This window comes from Erinaceus europaeus, chromosome 2 (assembly GCF_950295315.1).
Source record: "Erinaceus europaeus chromosome 2, mEriEur2.1, whole genome shotgun sequence".
In the NCBI taxonomy this organism is placed as follows: Eukaryota; Metazoa; Chordata; class Mammalia; order Eulipotyphla; family Erinaceidae; genus Erinaceus; species Erinaceus europaeus.
In genome coordinates, this window is record NC_080163.1 from 92,390,478 (window position 1) to 92,402,899 (window position 12,422).

Below are 12,422 nucleotides of genomic sequence, written 5' to 3' on the forward strand. Positions count from 1 at the left end.
AGACAAGCAGCATTATCCTGCTGTAATTGGGTCCTTACTTAATGCTCCATTAGGAAGCATCTTGTTACCACTTTATGCTTTTAAATCTGAATGTCATTGATAATAATCTCATGGCAGATCATACTTCTGGTGCCTAAGTTTGAAAATGATTCATGTGGACACCTGAGATATTCTTTCTGAGTGCTTCAGAAAAAGGAGACATGGGAGGTTTATTCAGTCACCCATGACTTGGGCCAGGACCACAAAATGTCCCAAAGAGATGAGAATCTCTTCTAATATTTTCACAGCTTTCTCAGAATAACATTTTCCTCCTCTTCCTTAAGCCAACCTTGTATTGTTTCAATAATGTTAGCTTTTTTTCAGGTGAGAATTGACCTACTAACACTTTAAAGAAAATTTTATTTTTTAGATCCCTGAAAACAACTCTCAACACATCCAGGCCTTTCTGTAATATGTCTATGTGAAAGAAGGTGTAGTCTACTTGTGGAAGAAATGAGGAGGAAATAAAGTTGTAAGAAACTTTACCACAGAGTAGAGAGACACTCACTAGATGGATGTGTGCCTTGCCAGGCACACAGGCCAAATTCAAGCCCCAATACCACATGAAGGTGCTATGGCACTGAAGGAAGCTCTAGTACTGTGGTGTGTCTCCCTTTCTGCATCTCTCCCTATTTCTCTTTTATTTATTTTTATTTTTTTTTAGTGACTTAATATTGATTTACAAAATTACAAAAGAACAGGGATACAACTCAGCACCATTCCCACCACCAGAGTTCTGTTATCTCCATTCCTTCCATTGTAAACTACAGTAGTTTTCTTAAGGTTGTAGATATTGGTTAATTATTATTTCTACAGAATTATCTATCTAGATTTATATATATGTGCCCCTCCTTTGTTTCAAGGTCCCATTTTCTCTTCCTTTCCAAGTCACACCTATTACTATATTCAAATGTCCCTCCCTTTTCCCTTTTTCCTTTTCCCTTTTCAGGTCCTGATGGAGTTGGAGTTCAGAGCCCTCTGGTCATCTTTCCCCTATCACTTCTCTTCCTCTGGGAGTATAGACTAAAATAGTTTTTGGGGTGCAGAAGGTTGAAGTTCAGACCTCTGTAATTGCTTCTCCAACTGGATATGGGAGTTGGCAGGTTTATCCATTCCCCTAGTCTGTTTCTATCTTTCCCAAGTGGGGTAGGGTTCTGGAGAGGTAAGGTTCCAGGACACACTGGTAAGGTTCTCTGCCACAGGAAAGTTAGGATGGAGTCATAGTACCATCTGTAAGTTGGTGGCTGAAAGATGTAAGATATAAAGCCGGACAAAATGATTGATGAATAGGAACCAAGAAGCAGGAAAAGAGCAGATAAGAATAGGGATCTTAGGGTGGAAAGAAGTGTTGAACTCTATTTTTTTTTATTCCCTTTTGTTGCCCTTGTTGTTTTTTTATTGTTGTAGTTACTGTTGTTGTCGTTGATGTCGTCATTATTGGATAGGACAGAGAGAAATGGAGAGAGGAGGGGAAGACAGAGATGGGGAGAAAAAGACAAACACCTGCAGACCTGCTTTGCCGCTTATGAAGTGACTCCCCTGCAGGTGGGGAGCCGGGGGCTTAAACCAGGATGCTTACCTGTTCCTTGCACTTTGCCCCATGTGCGCTTAACGCACAGCACTACCGCCTAGCTCCCAGAACTCTATTTTAAGTATATTCCTAGAGGCCCTTGACTTTCATAGTTTTTCTTGTGTTTGATAGCTAACATGGAGTTGGGCAAAAATATTGTCTGAGGGGCTGGACTAGTGGTGCAAGTGGTTGAGTCCACATGTTACAATGTGCAAGAACCCGGATTCTAGCCTCTGGTTCCTACCTGCAGGGGGAAAACTTTCCAAGTGGTGAAGCAGTACTGCAGGTGACTCTGTGTGTAGAGTCTCTCTATTACCCCCTTCACTCTCAATTTCTGGCTGTCTCTATCCAATATATAAATAAGGATAATTAAAAATACATATATTTGTATTGTCTGAGAAAATAGTGTCAGAGTTGAGAAAAGGGATAGAAAGTTGACTTAGGGCAGAAAGTAGTTCCCAATCTTGAAAAAGAAAAATCTATGAATAATTTAACTGTTTACCCCATGCTGACCCAGTGTCCATATATATTTATATTTAACACAGAAGCCTGTGTAACCTCTGAGTCCCTGTCAGTCTGAGTGGGCAGTTCATGGTCACAGGTGGAAACATTCTAGGCTGCACTCCTTGAGGGGCAGAGTAGGATGACCAGCCTTGCTTCAGAGATAGGGGCAATCCCTACCATTGTGACTTTATATGGGGGCAAGGTCCTATAAAGGCCCACAAGAGGACTTCTGATGACATTCCTGATTCTTTCCCTATTTCTGTATCTGAAAACTTGCTGTGGAAAACTCACAGCCTAAAAAGTATAAGGAGAAGGAGGAGGAGGAAGTGGAGGAGGAGAGGAGGGGAAATAAAAAACAAAAACAAAAATGTTATGCATGTACAAACCATTGTATTCACTGTCGACTGTAAAACATTAATCCCCAATAATAAATAAATTTTAAAAATAAACATCCAGGGAGTCGGGCGGTAGTGCAGCAGGTTAAGCGCATGTGGCGCAGAAGGAACCCAGTTCAAGCCCCTGGTTTCCCACCTGCATGGGAGCCACTTCACAAGTGGTGAAGCAGGTCTGCAGGTGTCTATCTTTTTCTCCCCCTCTCTATCTTCCCTTCCTCTCTCCATTTCTCTCTGTCCTAGCCAACAATGACGACAACAATAATAACTACAACAATGAAACAAGGGCAACAAAAGGGAATAAATAAATAAATAAATATTAAAAATTAAAAAATAAATAAACATCCACAAAAAAAAAAAGAAGTCAGGATTTACATGGGTTCTTCCTTGTAGGAGTAAGGAGTCTAAAAAAATGTGTTTGTGGTACTTGAACTAAGAGATCAACCAAGAAAACAATTACATGTCCAGAAATAGACCATACAGATATTTGATACATATAAAAATGCTACATTAAAACAGTAGGTAAGGGAGTCGGGCAGTAGCACAGTGGGTTAAGCGCATGTGGCACAAAGCACAAGGACCGGCTTAAGGATCCCGGTTCAAGCCCCCGGCTCCCCATCTGCAGGGAGGATGCTTCATAAACAGTGGGGCCAGTCTGAAGGTGTCTCTCTTTGTTCTGTCAAATAAAATTAAAAGGAAAAAAATTTTTAAAGTAATAAATGGCCTCTGGGAGCGATGGCTTCATAGTACACATATGGAGCCCAAACAATAACTGCTGGTGGCAGGAAAAAAAGAAAAGAAAAAAGAAAGAAAGAGAGAAAGAAAGAAAACATGGTATACATGGTATATAAATACAATGGGCTATTACCTATTTCATTGTTTTATGAAAGAAATTATGTTTTAGGCCAAAGCATGGATGAAACTTGAGCACATTTTGTTAAGTCAGTCACAGGATAATTTCACTTACATGAAATATTTAAAGTAGTTAGATTCATAGAAACAAAAAATAGAATGGTGATTTCCAGGGCAGGGGCAGTGGGAAATGAGTAGTGTTCAATAGGTACAGAATTTCAGATAAGGGCTAGGTAAATAGCTCAGGCTGTTGGAGCATCAATTTGCATGCCTGAGACCCCCAGAGACTAGATTATTCCTTAGGCCCATAAGACCACCTTATGCCAGAGCTGAGCAGTACTCTAGTCCTCTCCCTCCCTTTCTTTTTTTTCTCTCCCCCTCTTTTCTCATTCTCTGTCTTTCTCATAATAACTAAAAATAACTTCAGTGTTGCAAGATAAAAGAATTATAGAGATCTGTTGCACAGTAACATGAATGTACTTGGCATTTCTGAATTGTACTCTTAAAATGATTGTGATGTAAATTTTGTGTATATGTTTACTGCAATTAAAGTTTTATTTTTTTAAATGGTAATGAGAAAACTGGGTCATAAATTGGAACAAAATAAAGCAGAATCAATATCTTACTACTTTAAACACTAAATTAGAATTAAATGTAGATGGACTACATATTTTAAATGTCAAAAATGAAACCATAGGATGATTTGGTATAGGAAGGCACTACTAGAATTAGGGATGTTTGCATGTCAAATGACAACATAGCCCACTCAAAGGATAAATGGGAAAACAGTCCACAACTCATAGTGCAAAGGGAAGATTTTTTTTTTTAATTATAATTAGAGTTTCAAGATGTATATTAAGAAAATATAAGACCCCAAAAGAATATGGGGAAAATATATAATCATAGGCCACAACAAAGAAATTGAATACACTTTTAAGCCTATTAAAAAGTTGCTTCAACTTGACTTAAAATCAGAGAAACACAAGTCAAAACTATCTTCAGACATCATTTCTTACCTATCAGATTGGCAAACATCCAAAAGTTTGATTACACACCCTTGGCAAGGCACCAGGGAGAAAAAAAGCATTGTTCAATATTATTAGCAGGAATGTGAACTGATTAAGTCCACTGAAAAGCAATTTGGATGTATCTACCAAAATTAGAAATTCATATTCTAGTAATTCCACTATGGGAATGAATACTATAGATAAATTTGCACAAATGTAAAATGTCATTTGTGGAAGTCTATAACATTATTTAATAGCAAAATATTGGAAACAACTCAAATGTCTTTCAGTGGTGTCTTGATAAAACAAATTGTGGTTCATTTATCCAAGGAAATGCTATGCAACATTAAAAATGAGCATGTTTTCTCAGCACTGATATGTATATCAACTTTATCATCCCTCTTCTCTTCTCAACACTCTCGGATAGATTCTTGTTGTTCTAAAAATAAAAACCTAAATCCTTACACTGATTTTACAAGATCCTACACAATCCCTTTTGCCTCTTTAACTGCGTGAGGCACTCTGCCTCACCTTCTCTGTTCCAGCTCCATTGACCTCTTTGTTCACCCTCAAATGTACTAGTGCCAGTCATGTTCACGACCTTTGGTCTAGCTGTTCCCATTGATCCATCCTAAATATGTATCACCATACTTCCCAAATGACCTCAACATTCAGTCCCTCAGAGTTATCAAGTCTCTCTTTTTATGTCACTTACTCAATAGTGATCGTGGTGATTCCAATTTAAAAACCGAAAACTCAACAATCTCACTAGCTTGCCCTGTGTTTTTAGTTACTCTTATTATAATCTAATGTAGTATACAGTCTACTTACTGTGCTTATTTTCTGTTGTATTTGTGCCTATCTAGAGACATAAATAATGCTAAGGGACAGATATCTTTATCAATTTTGTCTACATATATATACAACAGTACTTGACTTGTAATAAGAACTTAGTCTTTCTTTTTTCTTTTTTTAAACAGAAACACTAGTCAGCTACAGCTTATGGTGGTACTAGGGACTTAACCTGGGACCTCTAGTGCTTCAGATATGGAAGTTTATTGCACGAACCACTGTGCTATTTTCCCCAACCCCATAAATGCCTATCTTCTAAAAGAAGAATAATTGAAAATGTGATAGCACCAGAAATCCAGATTACCAGATAGGATACATGTTTTATTATGTGTTTGACCAGTTTTAAACCTTGGCACCAAATGGGAGTACCATGGCTTGAGTGAGAGGAAGCCCCAGAGCTATGCCCAATCCCCTCTCCCATTCTCTCTCTCTCTCTGCATGAAGGAAAAGAAAATATGACATATAGAAGATCCTAGAATATAATTAAATGAGGGAGCAAAACAAAGGACAGTGATTGTTCTTCATCTTCTTCTTCTAGCGTTTGCCCTTCTTCCATAGCCAGTCAGGTTGAAAAGCTGTCAGGAGCTGCTTGTTGCTGGCTTTGAAAGTGACTGGGATCCATGTGGATTCAGTCAGCTAGGAAGGATAGTCAGTTTCCCCAATGAATGGGTACTCACGGGATGCACCACGGGAAGGTCGATCCAATGCATCCCATTGTTCTTCATAGAGTATTTTAACAAAGAAATAAAAATACTTGTATTTGTGTGTATGCATACAAACCTTTAGAGTATAGGATAATTAGTATAAATGGTTACCTGTGAGATGTGTACACTGGCCATATGAGAAACAGTGGTAGGAAGAAAGTGTATATACCCTTATTTAAGATCTATGAATGCATTTCTTATTAAGAGATGTCATGGCCTCCAGACCAAAACAAACAAACAAACACAAACAAACAAACAAACAAAAAACCACTTAATTCTGTCATTCTGAATTTCACTTAATTCTGAATTTCTCAGTGGAACTCAGGGAATTTGCAATTCTTTTTAGAGCTGTGGCCTCACCACTCCTGGAACACTTTTTCATTCAGATTGCGAAATAGAGCAAAAATACTGAGAAGGGTGAGACAACATAGAACCGCCAGAGCTTCCTCCAGTGGTGTATACTCTCCCGTGTGGTACTGGCACTCAAACCTGGAATGTGCTCATAGCAAAGCACACACCTTACTGGGTGAGTTATCTCTTGTGCCCAGAGTTGCAATTTCAGCAAGCTCCCTTACCCCACCTTTCTGAGACAGGTGCACCAAAGACCATCAATACTGAGAGTCACCTCTTTACTACTTTCTCTCCTGATTTGTGAAAACCCTCAGAACTTTCAGAACTGAAATGGTTGTCACATGGAGCACAAGCAAATTGGAAGGACATAAAAACAAAAGACAAAGTTCCCAAGAACATGTGGTGCCATTAATCGCTGCAATCCCAAAGGTAGCAGAAACTTCATTTCTTTTGACTCATCTGAAAAGCACATGAGCACATGGCTACTTATGAAAAGGGTATAATCTTTGAATAGGACATTGATACATGCCAGTTGCCTAAACTTCAAACTTGAAAAAATTCAGTTTTAGCAAAGGTCTTTGATAAACTGCTCTAGTCTTTGTATTCATGTTGACAACATACTGATTGTACAACTCTCAGTATTTCCTTCAATCTTTGGGCATTTTATCTAATACAATGCCTTACCTAATTCCAGAGGAATTGTTGTTCTAACACTCTTTCCCAGAGATGAGAAAGGTAGTTATTACCTGCACTATATCATAGTGAGCCCATTTTACTAAGATAAGTACTTTTACATAAAAGTATTTGACTTTCTTACTCCGTGACTCTACTAAAACTCTACAAATGAAGTGTATGAGGAAAAAAGCAAAAAGAATCTGTTGACATACAAGAAAGGATTGAACCTGCCAAAACCTGAATATTTTCAGTTTGAGTAACAAACTCCTTTACTAACTTTACATTGATTCCCAAAGGAAAGGGGAAATAAAAAAGAGAGGAAAATTGATATTTTGAGGCCAAAATAATAAAAATGAAAACAATAAGATAGTCTAAACTTCCAACATTTAATTTTATTTATTTATTTTTTGTACTATCACTATTTTGGACTTCTCAGGATGACTATTTCTGGAACACATTTTCTGATATTTTTTCTAATCGACCTCAAGTATCTGTCATGCCTTAAACATTTTTAGAAGAGACATTAAAATTGATCGTTTCATGGGTCCCTTGTGACTTTCTCCCTTAAATTTCCAAATGCAGTCCTGAGTTTCTGTTTCTCAGACTTACCAATGACAAGCAGTTCTGACTCGGAGATGGGAAACAATGGAAGTGATGAAATAATCTTTTAAAACATTTGAAAATTAGGCACTGTCTGCCAATCAGTTATATTTGGCAAGTAGGTAGGTCTTTATTAAATGCTTGGTTTTATTTCTCCTATTGTTTCTCCATAAAATCTGTCTATGTGGTAACTGAGTCAGAATGACATAATGTTGCAAAGAAAAACTACAGGACAACCAGACATATGCACATGTTCATCTCTCAATGACTCGAAGTCTTGGGTTTGTTCCCTAGATGTTGCTGGAAAGACTTGATTAATGGCAGACTTGTACAACATTAAAAAAAAAAAAAAGAACAAAACCCAGATTTATTCTTGGCATTCCTTTTTCCTGGGGCCTTTATGTGTAATGTAGTAATTAATTTATAGCTTTGCAGTGAGGCAGCATCAGAGAAGCAACTTAATTCAGGAGACATAATGCAGATGGAGAGTGTACTTGAAAGTACCCCCTGCCCTGCGTGGCACAGTACTCAAGGTCATCAAGAAAGAAATTGATTACTTTGCTAGCCAATAAAAGCTCACTACTAGTAGCACCTGGATCCACTTCCCCTCCCCCACTCCCCAAGAATCTAAGGGGGTGGGGGTGGCGGGCAGGCTGTGTTTACTAAATGAGCAGAGGTTTTCAGGAAAAGCTTCAAACAACAGCTGAGGGTGGATGACTTGATACACCCTGGGTAGAACTTGCTTATGAGCTTTACAGGGGTGATTGCAGTCTCTGGGCCAAAGCAAAAAAAAAAAAAAAAAACTTTCAAAGAGTGATAAGGCTGGGGGTGAAGGGAGATAGATTGCCTTGAGTCTCTTGGCGTTATTTCTGGAAGTTCAAGGCATTCTTCCGCGAGACACACCCTCTCCCCCTCCCCAGCAGCCGGGCCCTCCCGTACACGGCGCGCACACTAGGCGCGGCTGCATTCGGCTGCCTCTGCCCCCTCGGCCGCCGCCAGACTCGCGGTTCCTTCGCCACCAGGAGGCTTCTCCCGAGCACGGGGACCCTGGGCGTCTTCATCTCAGCCTCCAAGGGGCCGGGCTTTTGTCAGCTGGTTGGTTTTTTTTTTTTTTTTCTTTTTTCCCCTCTTATAGTCTACAAACTAGAACTCAGCTGGGAGCCCCCAAAGTTGCAAGCAGGGAAAAGCTGAGCTCTGAAAGATCCCAGGGAGGACCTTTAGACGCAAAGGGTGCTTGCTGCTCTATGTTCAACGGGTAAGTGTCTGCATGAGATAGCTGTAGAGGTGCAGGAAATAGTGCTTTGTAGCGTTCTTGTTTCCCGGACATGCAGATACTCATGTGAAACGTACTGTTCTGGGTGTTTGCTGCTGAACGGGGGCGGGGGTTTGGTGGGGGGAAGAGAAGGATGGGGGTGCTAAGAAAATAGTCATCTGTCCTCGTCTTCCTAGTTTTTTCTCCAGCTCCTCTTGGGGGCCGGGGTGGGAGGGTGGTTGCAGAGCTGATGTGTCCAGTTCTCAGTTGTTAGATTTGGGGTGTGGAGGGGAGAAATGTAATGTTAAATAAACTACTCCCTCCCCACCCCACCTACCCCCCCCCCATTAAAAAAAAACCCGCTACTTTTAAAGAGGCTTCTTTGATGTGTTTATATGACTGGAGCAGTTTGTATTGCGTCTATTTGTATTTCTAATGTCTTTGTAATCTATGTACTCCATCCTTGGTTAGAGAGAAGGAAACTTTTACAGAGCCAGCAATTTTTGACAGCCTAATTGCTTGTCCATTGCTCAATGAACTTTAGCTGGGGATACTTGAACGGAAGGTGCTGGTGATTTTTCCAAGGGAAAAAAAAAATCTGGTTTTTTTTTCACACCTGTGGCTCTTCAGTTGCCTGAAAGTCCTTAATTGATTTGTTTTCTTGCGTTTCACTTGATTGCGATCTTAAGTCTAACAGAATTAGATGCTACATTCTACTTTGCTTTTGAGTTCAGTCCTTGTCTTCGTTAATATTCAGTTGGCTGTGCTTTGTAGGGAACAAGTGGCAGGCAGATTACAGTAGGGGCGAATGCATTCCTGATGACTTCTCCACCATGTAAAGCCTGAACATTCCCTAATGCGTTTTTATGGAAATATTGTTGTCACTGTTTTGTAAATATGCAATTGGAATGAAATTTTGAAGTTAGTTAATTCAGACATTTAAAGAGAGATTGAAATACCTCCTCCCCCAGCTCTATCTACACTACAAGAATAAAGACTCCAGACACTTGATTCCCTAGGGATGCTGAAATCACCTCTCACTAGACAGGTGACTTATTAGTGAAAAAAGAAAAAAAAAAGTGCTGTGTTTTGTGACAAAATCTAGAGAGGAGATTCACCTGAGAAAGAAGTTGAGAGTTTGTTTTCAACTTTCTGATGATTGAAGGAAATCATTAGGATACTGGAATCAAGTTTAACATCCTGGAGGGTTAAGTAGAATTCTTGTCCACATGATGACAGTATTTTTCAATAGCCCTTCTCACACTTCAAGCAGACCTGAGTGGACTGCTTGTTTATTTCTGCTGCTGATAAATCCATGAGAAATCTCTGCTGAATCCAGCAATTTGAAGAAGCAAGCTCTAGTTATAATTGCCTACATAATGGCAAACAGGTTGCTTTCAGTAACCTTAGAGTCTTGAATTTTCTCTGACCATTGTTTTAGAGAGCGCATAAGAATTTAAGTATAGATTTGAGTTTTCCTTTTGCCTCCAGCTGAAATGAAAAGTTATCCTTGGATGTCTGATGAAAAAGAAAAAAAAAATGTTGTCAGGTACTTTCCAAGCTATGAGAAACATGTTTCTGAAAAGATATTAGGCATTAATGTCTCTAAGCTACTGTATGATTTTTTCATTCCTTTAGAAACATGGCCTACTTAAGTCACCATATGGCTTATTTTTGTTTGTTTACTTGTTCATTTAGACTTTTTTTTTCCTTTTCACTGAATATCTTCTCTTCCCTTCCATGAAATCATAGACTAGAATTAAAGATGACTGTTCTATGGGCTTAAAACTAGAAATATCCACAGGCCTTTTTTGCCATAACTTTCTTGTCTCCTAGAAGATTCTGTGAGCCTTTCAAACTCCCACTTTAGCAATTGTTTCTAGATGTTGCTTAAAATAGCATATTTATGTGGACATTTCCCCCCCTTAGCTTTAATCTTACTTTACCAAAACATGTTGCATTTTGCTCTCTGAGGTGCCTGAAGGCACCCAACACAGTTACCATCCCTTCAAATCTATATACCCAACTCTTTGAACAGTTCCTTTAAAAAAATAAACAAATGTTCCTATGGCACTTGCAAAATACAAGATGGAGTGCTCCGATGGTGATGGCAGATGGCAGTCGCATGAGCTTTGTTTATGCCCAGGACGAGCTGAGCTCAGTGTCTCTTAAATTAGTCATGAATTTAATAATTGATTTCTCACACCTTCAGCTGCACTTACTCTCCGGTCAGAAAATTAAAGATAGCTTACTGTTCAGTTCTAGTTAACCAGGGGAAATCCTTTCAAAGTCTAGCAAATGATCTTATAGTAGGGTCATATCAAGTTGTCACACAGATTATGAAATGCACTTTGCTGTCTCCTGGCTTTCCCATTTCTAAGACAAGCTCCTGTGACCTTCCCAGGTTGGTCAGCTCCAACGATGGTGAGACTGATGGCTACAATGAGTTTCTGTAAATGTAATTAAATGTGTCTCTGCCAGCTGCCTGTGGTATTCCTTAATGTTTTTGTAAGAAAAGCTGTTCTTCGGCTTTATCTGCCCACTGTGGTTTGTGGCATGTTGTGCTATTCTGCAGCCTTAGCAGTTTTTTTTTTTTTCCCTGAATGATTGAGTTATGATGTCATGTGCTATCTCAGCTCGGAACCCTTTCAGGGCTTTGCTGGGGTCTGTGCCTGAGCAAAGGGAGTAGAAGCTCCCTGAATACTCTTGGTAGCAGCTCTCATTCTGCTCCAGCACATTCCAGTGCCTGGAGACCAAAGCCACCAAGTGATTTGCGGTCAGAATGATTTGGGACTCATTCAAGATGATTTAAAAGGAAGGTTATGGGCACATGAAGTGTAGGGTAAAGAAAATATATTTTACCACTTTATTGAGACCACATGGCTCCAACTTGAATTTTTTTTTAAACATAGAAATTGTTGGCTGAACTGTACCCATCCACCCACCCCCTCACCCCCCCCTTTTTTTTTTTTAATTTGAGCAGAAAGCTGTATTCTCTATTCATTGTAGGCCTGGTCTCACCATTGTTTCTGAAAGTTTGAAACACTTTTTAGTGCATCATTGAGACCTTATGCATGCATAATAGCCTTTGTCTGTGACCTTCACCAAGGTCAGTTTTCTCATCCATTTATTTTAGAGAAGAGAGAGGGAGAGACAGAGAGGCAGCACAGCACCACTGCTCCTTTCATAGAACTTTCTTCTAATATTGTGGTCCTATGTGGTGCCAGAGCTCACACCCAGGACCTGGTAAGATATGTCTTACCAGTTGAGTTACCTCTAAGTCCTTGAAATTTTTTCTGTGCCTAACAGTGACAAGTAGGATTTCTCTGTTGTGCTTCTCAATGAACAGCAGCCATTGTAGAGAAGAGATTTAACTCTTCAATGAACTGACAGAAAGTTACCCCACATCCATGTGAAGAGGCATCAGTTATGAAAGAGGCAAGGGGAAGTCCATGCCTGCTGTACCAGAGTACATAGGATACTGCTACTGGCAGTGTATACATGCCTCTTAATGAGCTGAAGAGATGATTTTAGTAAACTTCCTGGGAATTTGTTACACCTGTGGTTAATAGCATGACCAAGTGAAACATGGCTGACCTTTCCCAATGCACTAATAGTGATTAT

General features: G+C 39.4%; 1 protein-coding gene across 4 annotated transcripts in view; it reads left to right on the plus strand.

Moving 5' to 3' along the window:
* Window positions 1–12,422, plus strand: part of PALLD (palladin, cytoskeletal associated protein) — an 811,300-nt gene that overhangs the window by 164,564 nt on the left and 634,314 nt on the right. The window contains exon 1 of one of the 4 annotated variants that reach the window (XM_060184247.1): window positions 8,552–8,801. The exons of the other annotated variants lie outside the window; for them this stretch is intronic. Coding sequence (XP_060040230.1) covers window positions 8,791–8,801 — 11 coding nt within the window. The 5' untranslated portion in view covers window positions 8,552–8,790. Of the gene's footprint in view, window positions 1–8,551; window positions 8,802–12,422 lie in introns of those variants that run through there. 4 annotated transcript variants of the gene reach the window in all.